This window comes from Corvus kubaryi, unplaced genomic scaffold (assembly GCF_017639235.1).
Source record: "Corvus kubaryi isolate FWS band 111438036 unplaced genomic scaffold, C.kubaryi_AGA036_p1.0 74, whole genome shotgun sequence".
NCBI lineage: Eukaryota > Metazoa > Chordata > Aves > Passeriformes > Corvidae > Corvus > Corvus kubaryi.
Genome location: NW_024582061.1, coordinates 17,480,444 through 17,494,484, shown reverse-complemented (window position 1 = coordinate 17,494,484; position 14,041 = coordinate 17,480,444). Strand labels below are relative to the sequence as shown.

The 14,041-nt window shown below is 50.8% G+C and overlaps 1 protein-coding gene across 1 annotated transcript; it reads right to left on the bottom strand.

Moving 5' to 3' along the window:
- Positions 1-1,690: 1,690 nt before the first annotated feature.
- LOC121675590 lies at positions 1,691-6,113 on the bottom strand. The gene is made up of 3 exons (XM_042051158.1): positions 5,685-6,113; positions 3,103-3,175; positions 1,691-2,592 (listed from the first exon to the last, which is right to left on the bottom strand). The coding sequence occupies exons 1-3, from the start codon at positions 6,087-6,089 to the stop codon at positions 2,384-2,386; spliced, it is 687 nt and encodes a 228-aa protein (XP_041907092.1). The 5' UTR covers positions 6,090-6,113; the 3' UTR covers positions 1,691-2,383.
- Between the last annotated feature and the right edge of the window lie 7,928 nt (positions 6,114-14,041).

Here is a 14,041-nt window from a genome sequence, read left to right as displayed (position 1 = left end):
AAACTTTGGGCACAGGAGTAATCCCACTGACTGCATGTCCCTGCATAACTCACTCACAGCAGCCCAATGAGCTCTCCTTCTTTCTTTGGGATGGAGTGTTGGGGAGGATGAAAGTTTGGTAAGGTATGTAGGCTTGGCAGAAAGGTCTGTGAATGTAGAAGCTGGGGATGAGGTAGAAATGAAAGCAAGTTTTGATATAGAATAAAAGATGTTTTGCTGAAACAATGATCGCTGAGTAACTGAGAAGGCAAAGGTTAGAGATGAGTTGGAAGGAGATTTTTAGGAGCAGGACAAATGTATGTGACTACAAACAAAGACATGTTTTTCACCAAGTAAGTAAGTCTCAAGAAGAGCATAAGTAAATAGAAAACATGTCTTTACCAAAAACAAAGATATGGCAGGCAAACAAGAAATGTTGATGTAGCAAGAAGAAGAAAGGCCTAAGAATTTTCCACTGTAAGCTTAAATTGTAACTTACTTACTCTTGTGATTGGATAATAATGACTGTAATATGGTGATGGTAGTAGCTATGATAGGCTATAGGCAAATGTAAAGGTATTGTGTATGGTGCTTATTGGTTGTTAGGTGTCAAGATATTCTGCAAAGAAAAGTATATAATGCTTTGTAACTTGAACAGAAAGCGGCTTCAGGTATGCCTACAGCTGGAGCTGGCAGCTGTAGGGCTGGCTCTGGATACCCACTCCCTGAAATGCTGTAACTTCACCTATGCAATAAACAGCTTTCAAGAGAGCCGCCTGAAGTCCAGACATCCTTCGTGAAACTTTCTCCTATAATGGCGGAGAAAACTTCTTCTCCCAGATTCACAGGCGAGGCTGAGTGACACACGCCAGGAGCTGTGGAAGATTTTCACAGCTAGCCTGAGGAACCCCTGCTGCTGAAAGGAGTCATTGGGGACTACAGCACAGAGCCATAACAATGGAGGGACGCTGGAGATGTGGGTTGCCAGTGTAGTGGCTGGCCCAGGTGATGGCACAGAATGCACAGACACGTGCACATGGGATGGTGGCACCAGCTAACATACCTGGGATATGCAGGAGTGGGACACTGTATCCAGAGTGCTCTGTATCCAGAGCATTCACAGGTAGCACCATTGCACCTACTTGCACGCAAAGGCTGGATGTTGGGGTGGGAAGAGAGGGGATACAACCTACTGCCACAGGCTCCTTGTTCTCCCAAACCTTCTTGTACACACTGGGCATTGCACTGGGCTGGCAGGGAGGGAGAGGATGGGAATATCCCTCTCAGCCCCAGTGTCACAACCTCATACAGCACTTTGGTGGCTGATCAGCCCTGGGACAGTGCAGAGAGTCTATAAACATGGGATTTTGTGCTAGACCCACATTATATGGCTTGGGTCCAGAAAGCAAAGGTGGTACAACAGGCCCATTTGGATGGCAGGCTCAATGTTCCTTCTCAGAGATGTGCAGGGAAAAAAGGGCTGAGGGATGCTTCACAGCTTTCATTGGGAAACACTTAAGGAAGAGCCTATCCAAGCTGTAGGGCTCTGCAGTGCAGGGGACTGAACAAGTGAGAGTTGCTTCATAGACTATCCCATCTTCCTCCATGACAGAGGAGTAGAAGGTTAGGCAGATCAGGAGCAGCTCATGTGGTATGTCTGGCAGCGCCCCTTCATGGAGAGCTGCAGAAAGTTCTCAGCTTGACAGAGGACTTGGACAAACCTCTTTAATAAAGACCTTTAATTTCAATGTGGTGCATCTGGAATGGATGTATAGATGGATGTTCTCCATCTCCCAAACAGACACAGAAGGGGTGTGCATTTAGCAAAGATAAAGACATTCAGTCTCTGAGGCTCACTGAGCCCTTGGTCCCTCTGCACAGAGCTTCAGCAAGCTCACCATCCTAGCACCAAGAGTGGGTGCTGGGAATAGCTTAGCTGAAGCAACAATTTGTATTGAAACCCCATTGATTTCCTCCAAAATACCCCTTGGACTTAGACAGATTGTGCTAGATTTAATCTAGGGAATAGGAGTACAAGGTTCTGTATCCCTTTGCAAATCTGGTACCTTTCTTGCTGAAGGTCCTGTCAAGATGCCAGGCAGCTCAAACTCAAGTGATTAACAAGGGATATTTCATTTGAGTGGTTCATCAGTCTTGGCCATGGGAAGGAGCAGAAGTCCTTGGCTGGCTGAAGAGCTGTGAGCACATGGGAAGCCCCAGCCACACAAATCTTGGCTAAGAAGCAAAGGGACAGAATGGTGAGTGGTGAGTACGAGACCCAGATCAGCACAGAGCAAAGTGGTGACCAGCCCCACTTATACCAGAGCAGGACTGCCATCCCCACTGAGGCTTGTGGTCTGCTGCCTACGCAGGAGAGATTCTTCTGGCTGCGATGGGCAACTTGTCAGACCTCAGGCACCCCAAAGGCCAGGTTGTCCCAAATCATCAGTGTCTTCCGAAGGTCTCGCTCCATGATTGGCCTCTGTGTTCGCCACTTATGGGCTTCCTGGAGTCCTGGCTCAAAGTAGTAAATGCAAGCTCCAAAGCCCACGAGGATGAGAATGGAGATCACCAGATACACGGGCACAAACCAATCCAAGAAGTGGGGCATGGCTGCCAGAGAAAAGGAGAGAAAGCTCATGCAGTGGGAGCACCCAAAACACACCTCCAAGACTGATCACGAGACATGTGTCTCATCAGCAGTGCCCAGTCCCTCCTCACAGCCCTGCTGCACCTGGTTCATGCTTGGTTGCACATGAAGGCACCTCATCCACTGGGAGAGGCCTTTGGGATCATTGCTGGGACCCCGCACAGAGTGTCAGTCCTGCTCCCTCCCCACAGAGGGGGTTGAGCCTGAACGCCGCCAGCCCTGCGGCCAGTGACTAAAGATAGGCAGCAGGTAAATACAGCTTCTTCTCACCTCCTGCTTGAGGGAAAATCTGCTTCCCCTGGTACTCCATCACCCCTTTGAATTCCCAGTCTGAGCTGGTCTGAGCCCTCCCTTACTGCACCCCTATTTCATGTCCTGCTTTGCCAGGGCTCAGGATCCTTGGTTCAGCAAGTCTGTGAGCAGAGCTGAGATCCCTCCACCACGTCAGCCACTGTGCAGTGGGGGACACTCACCAGGAGCAGCTGATTTGCCTTTCCAAGAGCCCCTGGCCAGCTGGGTGCGAGGTGGGCCCGGAGAAGAGTTGCCCTGGGGAACACAAAACAACACCACACTGCATGATTGCTGCTGGCCTAGTGCTAAAAATGAGAGAGCAGGAAGGAGCAAACATCTCCTTGTCCAGATGTCAGGGCTGAATTTTTCTGGAGGGGTGGACAAAGGGGATCCCAGCCCCACAACCTGCTGGTGCCCTGGAAAACTCTCTCCCCACCATTATGGCCCTGCTGATGCCATGCTTAGGGCATGCACCATGACTTGGGGCCATTTAAATCTGTAATGGCATCACATTTGAGCCTGTCCCTTATCCCATCTTTTGGGAGGGAGAGAGCAACCCACATTGCAACCCACAAAGGTGCCCAACCTGTTCAACTCCCGGCTGCTTGCTCTGCACCAAAACACCAGCCAAGGTGTGGATCATGCAGGGACAGAAAAGGGGATCAAAAAGCATCTCCTACAAAAAGCACAGCTACAACTTCCCCAAACACTAGATCTTCTGGGTTTTGCACTGTGAATGTGCTGCTTGTTACAGGCTTTGGTGGATTAAACCTGGGACCCTCAGGCTTGGGACAGCACAGTGCTGCCAGACTCAGGCACAAAAATGCAGTCCTGAAAGGGGGCTTTCTGTAACCCTCACCCATTGGTGGGAGTGATGGAATGCCCCTTGACTTCAGTGGGGACAGAGTTTGGGGAGAGTGGCACCCACATCAAGCTCCTGCTTTTCCAGACAGATGAAAGCTGTCACATCTGACCATTGCCCAAGTCATCCCTCTGCAATAACCATGTATCCCCAAATCCCTTGCATGGGGCCAGTTAGAGGAGGTTGGGGAGAGCACTGAGCATTTCCATCCTCTTTCCTGTTCCTGGCCTGTAAGGTTGATGCCTCTTTGCACACCAGGGGCTAGGCTTTTTTCTTTTTTTTTTTCAAATACCACAGCCATCAGTTGTTTCCACTGTGCCCAGCAGAATTTATCCCCTGGATACCTCTTGTCTCAGGAGGGCCTGTAACAGTAGGTTTTTTGTCACAGGGTAAGATCTGAAACAAGCTTCACTTCTTATTACCATAAGCAAGAAACTTCAGAAAATGCCTGATTTCCTCCCACTTATTGGCATGGATCTGATCTGGGCACTGCTGCTGCCTCTTCATGGCTGCCTGTGCCTTCCTCAGGTGAACTGCTGAGGAAAGCTCCCACCATAACTTGCAACAACATCACAGAGGTGTTGTGAGGAGCTGTGCGTCTTCCCTTAACTCACCTTAACCAACCATGTAAGGAATTAGCCATGAACCCCTTCCAGAACAGGAACTGGGTCTGAACTCTGGGCCAGAAGACCCCCAGCACAGCTTTCCTACATGCTCTGCAAAAGTAGCTCCTTTGCACCCCCTGCATCCCCCAGTTGCTGCTGCAGATAGCCTGAGGAGATCAGGCTGCTGCAAACCCCTTTTTCAGAGGTGTCTCAGCAGCTGATGTCTGTCCCTGGCTGGCAACAGTAATGGGCAGAGTTAGGGATGCTGTGAAGGTGAGTTCAGCTTGGACCTCCTGGGCTGATGGGAAGAAAGCCAAAAATCTCATTCCCTTCCCTGATCATCCACTTTCCAAATGTGAGAGTGAAGCTGCCATCCAAAAAAGCACTGCAATAAAAAGCAGCCCTACACAATTCCCAATTCATCCTTCTTCCATCACTAGCAGAGCCAGCATTTCCTAGCTCCTCTCCAGCAACCTATTCTTTGGTCTACTTGCTATGCAACCCTAACCTTGTGCTGTGTCCCCACTCTGGTCACCCATCCCTGCCCCCTCAACAAAGGGTCCTCATCATGGCCAAGCCGAGTGCTGGGTGAGGTGTCAGAGCCCCCCCCTCCAGCCTCTGCAGGGCTGGCCTGGCGAAGCAACTTGCTTCTGTCAGGGGAGTGGGAAGATTTTGGCTGCAAATACTGAAAAGAGGGAGTTTCATTTAAAGATGTCAGCTTTCCAGAGCAGTTCTGCAGATACTAAATGTGCCTTAACCTTGCTGGACCAGTTGATCTTCAGCACCTCATTTTGCATGTCACCCCAAAGACACGAAAGAGTCCTTGGTCTTCCATCTGAAAGAGTGTCTCATATAGATAAGCTATCTGACCCCTTTTAAACCCGTGCTACACCTCACTCCAGCCGCTTGCCTTCAATGTCACCCCTGGATGCCCCGTGCTGCCTCCCACTGCCCCCGCGGTGCTGTGGGTACACTTGTGACAGGAGCCCTAGGGGGCACATTGTAAGTGGCAGGGCAGAAACTGCCGGGGGGAGACTGGGAGCAGCATGCCCGAGCACAGGAAACTTTGGGTACAAAACCGTCCCGTGTGCACAGCTGGGGGCATAACCCAGGCTGCAGCGTTACCAGCCATGGGCTCACCTTGACCGCAGGAGATTCCCCCAGAACTGGGCACCCTGGGGCGGGCTGCAGCTTGGGGCACGGAGCTGCCGATGACTGGGGACCCAGACACGACCTCGCTCCCATGCACTGCACCCGCAACAAGCACTCGCTACCTGCCCTGACATCTGCCACCTACCTTCCTCCACGGGTGCAGGGCGATGGGACGAGACTGCTCCCTCCGGCATCTGCCGGGTCCCAGCCGGGATGAGTCAGGCTCCTTTCCCGGCCGGGCAGTGCCAGGGAGAAGGGACCCCGCGCCGGGAGAGCTAGGCGACAGCGGGAGGCGACAGGCGCGGATGGGCGGGAGGCAGGCAGGGAGGGAGGGATAGCGGGAGCAGCCGCGGCGGGCGGGGAAAGGACACGCAGCGAGCAGCGTGGCCTCATTGCCCACCGGGACTCCCGGGGGCTTCCCCCACTGCCTCTCCAGCAGTGTCAGCCCCGCTGCAGCCTCCCCGGGGCACCCCACCGCCGGCCTTCCCCCCCCACACAAGGAACGACTGTCTGCAACCAACTGCATCTCGGCGCGGGGAGGGGGGAGCATTTTAGCAGCGGTCGCTATGGCAACGAGCCTCCCCAGCTCACCCGCACGTGGTACCCGGGTCAGAGCCACGGGGGAGGTGGCCGCGGGATGCTCTCCCTCCTCCCGCATCATCCGCAGCCCCGCTGCAGCCCCGGAGGAGGAGGAATGCTGGGGCAGACGTGTGTGAGCTCGAGCTGATGGAGATGGACAGAATGTTCAGGCTCCACAGATTTACCGCTGTGTCCAGCCCAGGGACTGGGGGCTGGTGGGTTTTCGTCAGTGGGCTGGAGGCAGAGAGACAGAGGGGTGGAAGGGGCAAGGGGGTCAGTACTCCCTTCAGGGCTTTTATGTAAAATTAAAACAATCAACACTTTGACCAAAAGTATTTTCCATCAGGAAACAGAAAACCATTGCTGTCTGAAGTACTATTTTTGCTTTCAGTGAAATACCTTTTTTCCTGAATCCATACCTAGTTCTGTCATTGCTGCTGCTGACAAGAGATATTTTGTTAAAACATTTTCAGCTTTTCAGCAGCACGAAAATAGGATCAAGCAAACTGATTTGGGTGTTTGATATTGGAGGTATTTTGATGGGGTTTTTTTGGTTTTTTTTACAAAGGGAAATTTTCACCATGACCCAGAAATCGTTCAACACAAAAATGTTTTACCAAAATCAATCAAATGACTGGCTCCAGCCCCAAGAACTGCCAGCTCTCCTGTCTGTGCTCTCCAGCTCTACCCACTTAGTTTTTGACGCTTATGGCCCTGCAGATGCACCACAGTGGGTTATTGTAAAGGTTTTCAGGATTAATAATATCCGCTGAAATGTCTGAGCCCCGAATTTGTGCCTGCTACACTCCAGGAGCTGTGAGATTTGAAGTTTGACTTCCCAGTAGGTTGTATTTCAGGCACAAGTGAGTTCATCCTCTCTCCAAACCAACCTGTGGATGGTGACAGAGCCCATGTGTACTTGCCGGCTCCAAGGGTAATGCATGGTAAGGGTCTGTCACCTGGTCTGTGCCAGGATTTCATCCATCAGTGCAGAGACAGGGCTGTGCTGGAGCCATGGGAGCTGACTGGTATGCTCTGTGATTTCCTCTTCATCCTCTTTTGGTCCCCCCGAGCCTCACTTCTTCTTGACGTAACTTTATAATAGCATAGAAGCATTGAGTATAGGACTTGCAAGCCCTCTGGACCTAGCAGGATATTTGCATGGAGTGTTTGCTAACTGCTTCTTGGTTTGCCCCAGTAAGGTGGGCACTCCAGATGATTGCCAGAGTGGAGCCTGCAATCGTGCCTTAATTTTAACATCAATGGAGTTCAGCCATGACACTCACCTTGACCATCAGCACAGTAACTGCTTCCCTAATCCCACTGTGAGGGGCGGAAAACACAAGCCCCACAGTTTTGACCATAACGGGAGAGAAACCTGTGGTTTGGAGAAACAGATTTTTTAAAATAACTTTGGAAGGATATAGTTTATTGCATTCCCAGAGCAAACCTTAAGGGCAGCCAAAGACACAGCACATTTGAGAGGGCAAAAGGAAAACCCGTTTCCAGGTGTGCAAAGAAAATGAGAGGGAAATCAGTGTTTGATGGCACAAGGTAGGAGACTATTCATTTCTCCTGGCAACTGGTCAGTGGTGAAGCTGCAGGCACTCAGTAGAGCCTGCCAGACCAGGCATCCTCATGCCAAAACGTGTAAGATCCTCCCATTGCCCCTAGTCAACTGTCCCAACTCTCTGTTCTAGGTCACCTAGGGGCACACCAGAGACAGTGTGTGTTTGCCAGTCTTCAACTTGTTCCCATGTTTAAGCTCAGGCTTAATGCCAGCATGCTGCTCATGCAGCCAAAACCCCAGAACAGCAATAGTTTTGACTCACGAGGTCATTTTTTCCGCTGGCTCGCTTCCCTGCCATACAAACACTGGGAGGACATGACAGGGAGTGGGGATCGCGTCTTTCTGCAGCCACCACCACAGCAGTGGGCAAGGTCACGACATGGCAGCTTCTCTTGCTTCAAGAAGAAATCCCCCCAGATGAGTCTGAAGCACCTGTGGAGGCAGCAAGAAAAAGGCACTGGACTTTGTGCTGCTGGAACTGGGACACGCTTGCAGACCTTGTGCCTCTGACGCAGCCGCTTGCTGCCTGTGACAGGGCTCTCAGGTGCTGTCACATCCTTTGGTTTCCAACAAGAGCTGAAGCCACGAGACAGCTCCAGGCATTGATGTGCCAGTTCAGCTCAAACTGCATGGAAACGCTTCAGCTGCAGTTCAGCTTTCACCTCAGATAAGGCTGCTGTGTGCCACTCAGATCTTTGAGGCATAAGCTTGTGCATATCATTCTGCCTGGTGCCTTGGGGCCTTCCAGCCCCCTTCACCTGGCTGGAGGAAGTCTCTGAGTGCCTGTGCACACACTGAGTCCCTCAGAGCTGTTCATCCCAGGACTCCTGCCTACCACCAAGCCTCTGACTCCCTCCATATCTCTGGGCAACCACAAGTTCACCTGCGTGATGAAGGCAAGCATGGGGTCAGGTTTGATGTGAGAGGGCCACCCAGCCAAAGCAGAAATCATGAAACCCTTCTCATAACAAAAGACAAAAGCTTTGGCTGGAAAAAGAGATGGTCGGGCACGTACTTCCTGGTTGTAGCATGTCCATAAATCACAGCATAAACAATGTACTGAGCTCAGCTTAATCCCAAGCCTGGTGTTACGTGTTATTACAGTCTTTCTTAACAAGTTTTTTCACTGTTTTTTAGTGTCCTTTAGCCTTTTATAAGCATCTTCTGAGATGACCAGACCCAGGTCGATACCTGTCTTTAAGGCAACACCAATCTCCCAATATTACTCTCCCAATGTAGGTAGAGGCATGGGAGAAGACGGAGTTTATCAAACTTGCCTTCCCCAAGGTCTGCAGTAGAGGACAGAACTTCAGCAAGGGTCATAGAAATGCTTCCCTGCTCAGCTGCTGGAGGTGACGGAGCTGCTGCAGGATGCAGAAGGCACACTGGATTCATGGCAGGCCATCAATTGGGGATAGTCTGGTGGGAAAGCAGGCTAACCCACCTTCTGGGTGCTACTGCAGCTTCAAAAAAGGAAACCCATTAGAGAAGCTTTGCTGAGTTGATCAAAAATGAAGGAAATGTGTATAGTGAGTTAAATTAAAGAGCAGAATGAAAAAGCTGACTTACTTTGGGTCTAAAAATAGCTGTGAAGAGCCTTTGCCAAAGGAAACTGAAGTTGCCAGCAACATATGTGAAAATGTCATTAATTTCTCTAATAATTTGCACTTGCTGCAAATGATATAATTTTTGTCTATTAGTGAGAGAACAAGTGCAATCAAATACACACGAGTTCTATCTCGCAGGCTTCACGGGAGGGACTGTGAGAGGTCAGCCTGGAGCCAGTAATGCATGGCCAGGTGACATCTCATAGAACTCATACTGAATGGGGATGTCAGGAGGTCTGGGAGCAGGTGCTGAGACAACTGGGACCTTGCTGGGGTCAGCGCCCCTCTCTAGACCATCTGCAAAGTCTGTCTTCTTTGCTCCTCTGGCAGCTCAGGGAGAACCAAGAGAGAAATCAGAGAGAAAATATCTTGAGATGCAGCCACTGGATGAATCATACAGCAAATTGGCCATGGATACATGAGGATGAGGTGTGCTTTATAACATTTTTTGTACTGGCTGGTGCTGTCCTGCTGCAGGAGCGGCTGCCCCATTCCAAGGGAGCACTGGTGATGGCCAAGCCAAGTCTTGCTGATGTCAGTTGTGGGTTTTTGGCAGCATCAGAGCATCTTCATGTTGGCTGCAATATACTTCTACCCATTTTTGGAATGGTTTGTGCTACCAGAGCAATGTACAATGGCCCACAGAGTAAAATCAGGAGCTCTCCCCTTCCATATCATGCCCTGCTCTTGTTTCTTGTGCTTACGCTCTGGATCAGTGCACTGACACCCATTTCAGCTTTCCTGCACCACTCAGAAGCAGAGATCAACTCATTATTCCCACTTTGCAAACTGGAAATGGGGCAGCAAGAGGTGAAACAACCTGACACAGTCACACAGGGTTATGTAAAATACACCCCAGCCTCCAACACCAATCGTTTCTCATCCCTCTCCCCTCCTCTCCTTGCCAACCTACAGATCTAGACAAGACCTGCAGGCACACGGCCAGGCTGAGTCTCCACTTCCTTACAATGTCCTCTACCATGAAAAATAATTTTCAAATGCTACCCTTTGACATTAGATCTCTTTCACACTCCTTGGCGCATGGGTACATAGCCAACAAGGGTGCAGGATGATGACTCCTGTCCTCCCCTCTGATTCCCCACTGAGCTGAGCTGGCTCTGCAGGCTTTGCATTCCCCCATGGAGCATCCCTGGCTGCATTTCAAAGAGGGAGGAAAGCAAAGTGAATCTGTCTGGCTCAGCTCACTGTGCCAGCTGTTAGGCAATGGCTTTGCATCCTAGGAGGAAACTGGCTCTGCCAAAGCCTGGACTTCCCAGGCAGGGACCATCACCATAATCCCTGCCCTGCTCCAAGTCACCCCAGGTAGTCTGTGTATGCAAGGGTCCTTTGTTAGTAAGGCGATGAGGGGAAGGCATCCCCCTGGCAAAGCAGTGTGGTGAAGATGCACACAGAGGAAGAAGCAGGGTCAATCTCTGTGTCCCCATGGGAAGGTAGGGGTCAGCCCTGGAGAGGTAAGTCTGCCAAAGGCCAGCCAAGAAACCTGCTGGGAACAAGGAATAATAACTGTGGGATGAGTGGTAGCTCATCTGGATCCACTGAATGACAACAGACACCAGCGGGGTGAGAAGAAGGAAGCCCACAGCAACAGGGGACAGCAAGCGTGTCCCTGACCAGATACTAAAGCCACCCAGGTCCTTCTGTGGGGCCAGAGAGCAGGCAACAGGGGACAGAAAGAGGACAAACACCTTTTAGGTGGGTGCCAGAGCTTTTAACATATTTCCACACCTTCAGCAGCCCAAAAGGAACATTGTTCTATTTGCTCTCTACATCCCCCCAGCCTGGGAGCTGGCTCTTGTTATTTATTCAATCTGCTTGCCTCCCATCTTCAGGACACGTCTGCCCTGAATTCGTCCTCCCTTCCCCCCACCAAACTCAAAAACAGACAGTAATATCCTGTAATCTCTTCTGCTTCACCTGTAATTTGTCTCATGCTGGCAACGAGGGAAACCGTCTGCCTTTGTCAAGATCAGAAACGCCATGGCAGCTATGTGATGTCAGCTTTCATTAACCCTGTCTCTCTCCCCTTAGCCTCCCCTCTCCAGACTGTTGCAGAGGGGCAGATGTGTCTTCATTCTCCTGCAGCCTTCTTTCTCCCCTGGCACATCTCCTGCCATTTGGAGGTGCCCTGGTTGAAAGGGCAGGGAGAACCAGCACCAGCAGGCAACAGAACGGGTCCTGGACCCCCTTTCCACACTAAACTGGAGCTAAACTCAGATTGAGGCAAGGATCAGGAGATGCAGCAAGGTGGACCACATATTATGGTATCCTGCAGTGGTAGGGAGGAGAAGAAAGGTTCAACAGGCAGGATTTGTGCAGCAAGATTCATTTATTTAATTATTTTACAACTCTTTTATGTAGATACAAAAATGCTGCTAGCAAGGATTTTCTTGCTATTTTCTAAGTCTGTGAGAGACTTTTCTCTCTCACAGAAGAGGTAGCAGAGTTATGTAAACAACCAAGCCACCTGCAACCTTGGAAAGTCTTGTTTATGGTATAGTAGAAAAATATTTTGACAATGGATGTTTTAGGATTTTAGCCAATCACCCCCAAGGGGTGGCTGGTCCTTTGTCCAATTAGACGATGAAGAAAAAGTCTATAAAAGAGTTTGTAAAATAATTAAATAAATCAATCTTGCTGCACAATTCCTGCCTGCTGGATCTTCTCTCCTCCTCCTCCCTATGGCTGTGGGACACAGTGATATACCCTAGGGCCTAGGTCTGCGGTAATACTTTTATAGACTTTTTTCTTCATAGTCTAATTGGTCAAAGGAGCAGCCACCCCTTGGAGTGATTGGCTAAAATCCTAAAACATCCATTGTCAAAATATTTTTCTACTGTACTATAAACAAGGCTTTGCAAGGTCGCAGGTATTCATAGTTTATAGAACTCTACAAATATCTTCCATGAGAGAGAAAAGTATCTAATGGGACTGGAAAGAAGCAAGAAAAATTCTTGCTAGCAGCAATATTTGTATCCACAGACCACAGGCCACCGAGCTACACTGGACCCTCTGAGGTTTTCCATCACTGCATGTCATCCTCCTGCTCTGACCTCGGAATGAGAACAACTGAGCCTATCTCTATAACTGCAGTGCTTCTGTGCAGGCCCCTTCCTGCCTGTACCACTGGGCTGGGGAGAGGCTGACCAGATAGGGGGTGAGGGGGAAGGTGCCCAGGAAGGGCCAGGATGGAGGTCAAGGCTGCTGGAGCTGCCACAAAACCTCACACAGAATAAATCAGCATGCAAAGTCAGTTGCTACTGCCACACAGCATTAGGGAAATTCCCTTCCCTAACTATGTCATCAAGCAGTCTTTATAGTATGAAAGTGTATTAACATTCTCCCCTCATATTTAGTACTGGTGAGGCCACACCTTGAATCCTGTGTTCAGTTTTGGGACCCTCACTACAGGAAAGACATCGGAGCATGTCCATAGAAGGGCAGAGAAGGAGCTGGTGAAGTATCCAGAGCACAAGTGTTATGAGGAGCAGCTGAGGGAGCTGGGGTTGTTCAGCCTGGAGAAAACAAGGCTCAGGGGAGACCTTTTCGCTCTCTACTAACTCTCTGAAAGGAGGCTGCAGCCAGGTGGGGGTTGGTCTCTATTCCCAGGTAACAAGCAGTAGGATTAGAGGAAACAGCCTCAAGTTGCTCCAGGGGATGTTTCAATTGGATATTAGTAAACATTTCTTCACTGAAAGGGTGGTCGGGAAGTGAAACAGGCTGCCCAAGAGTGTTTTGGAGTCACCATCTCTGAAGTGTTTGAAAAGGTGTGGCACATGGGGACGTGGTTGTTTTGAACATGGCAGTCTTGGGTTAATGGTTGGACTCGATCTTAGAGGTCTTTTCAACCTAACTATTCTATGATTCTATGTATTAGTTCACATTATAAACTGCAATGTAAAGAGGCAGTGGAATTTCACTGGAGCCTTTGCTGTTGCTCAGTCTTGAGTAAACAAGCGCGCAACGGCTCATGGCAAGGGCCAGGGGGCAGCACAGCCCTGGAAATAAGGGCTTTGCTTCTCAGAAGCTAAAGGCTGTTCATGATCCCCCTGGACAGCCAAGGCAAGGCCAGTGTCCTCCCCTCAGCATCCCTCCAGAATTGCCTGGGGGTGCCCCAGGCACAGCTGATGGCTGGGACATCCGGATGCCACAGGAATAGTGCTGCTTTGCAGGGTTTTATGGTGATTGGCCGTCCTTGGTGGTCTGTCATGCAGCGTGGCACCTGAATGCTCAGAGGGATCCCCTGCACTGTGCCCCTGCATCACTGCAGTCCACAACTTCCTCGTGAGCTAAAGTGGAGGGGCAGGCACTGATCTCTCTGGCAGCCAGCGAAAGGACCCGTGGCAATGGCCTGAAGCTGTGTCAGGGGAGATTTAGGTTGAATACTAAATATTATACTGAATACTAGCAAAAGTTTCTTCACCCAGAGGGTGGCAGGCACTGCGACAGGCTCCCTAGGGGAGTGGTAACAGCACCAGCACCAAGCCTGACAATTCAAGAGGCGTTTGGACGACGCTGTCAGGCACATGGTGTGACTCTTGGGGCTCCAGGGGCACGTGGTGTGTGACTCCCGTGCAGGGCCAGGAGCTGGACGCGAGGATCCCAGCGAGTCCCTGCCAGGCCGGGATAGCCCGTGAAGCGATCGCCGCCGGCCCGCAGCGCCCCCTGCCGCCCGCCGGGAGCCGCGCGCGCCGCCAGCCCCGCCCCGCCCCGCAGGCCCCGCCCCCG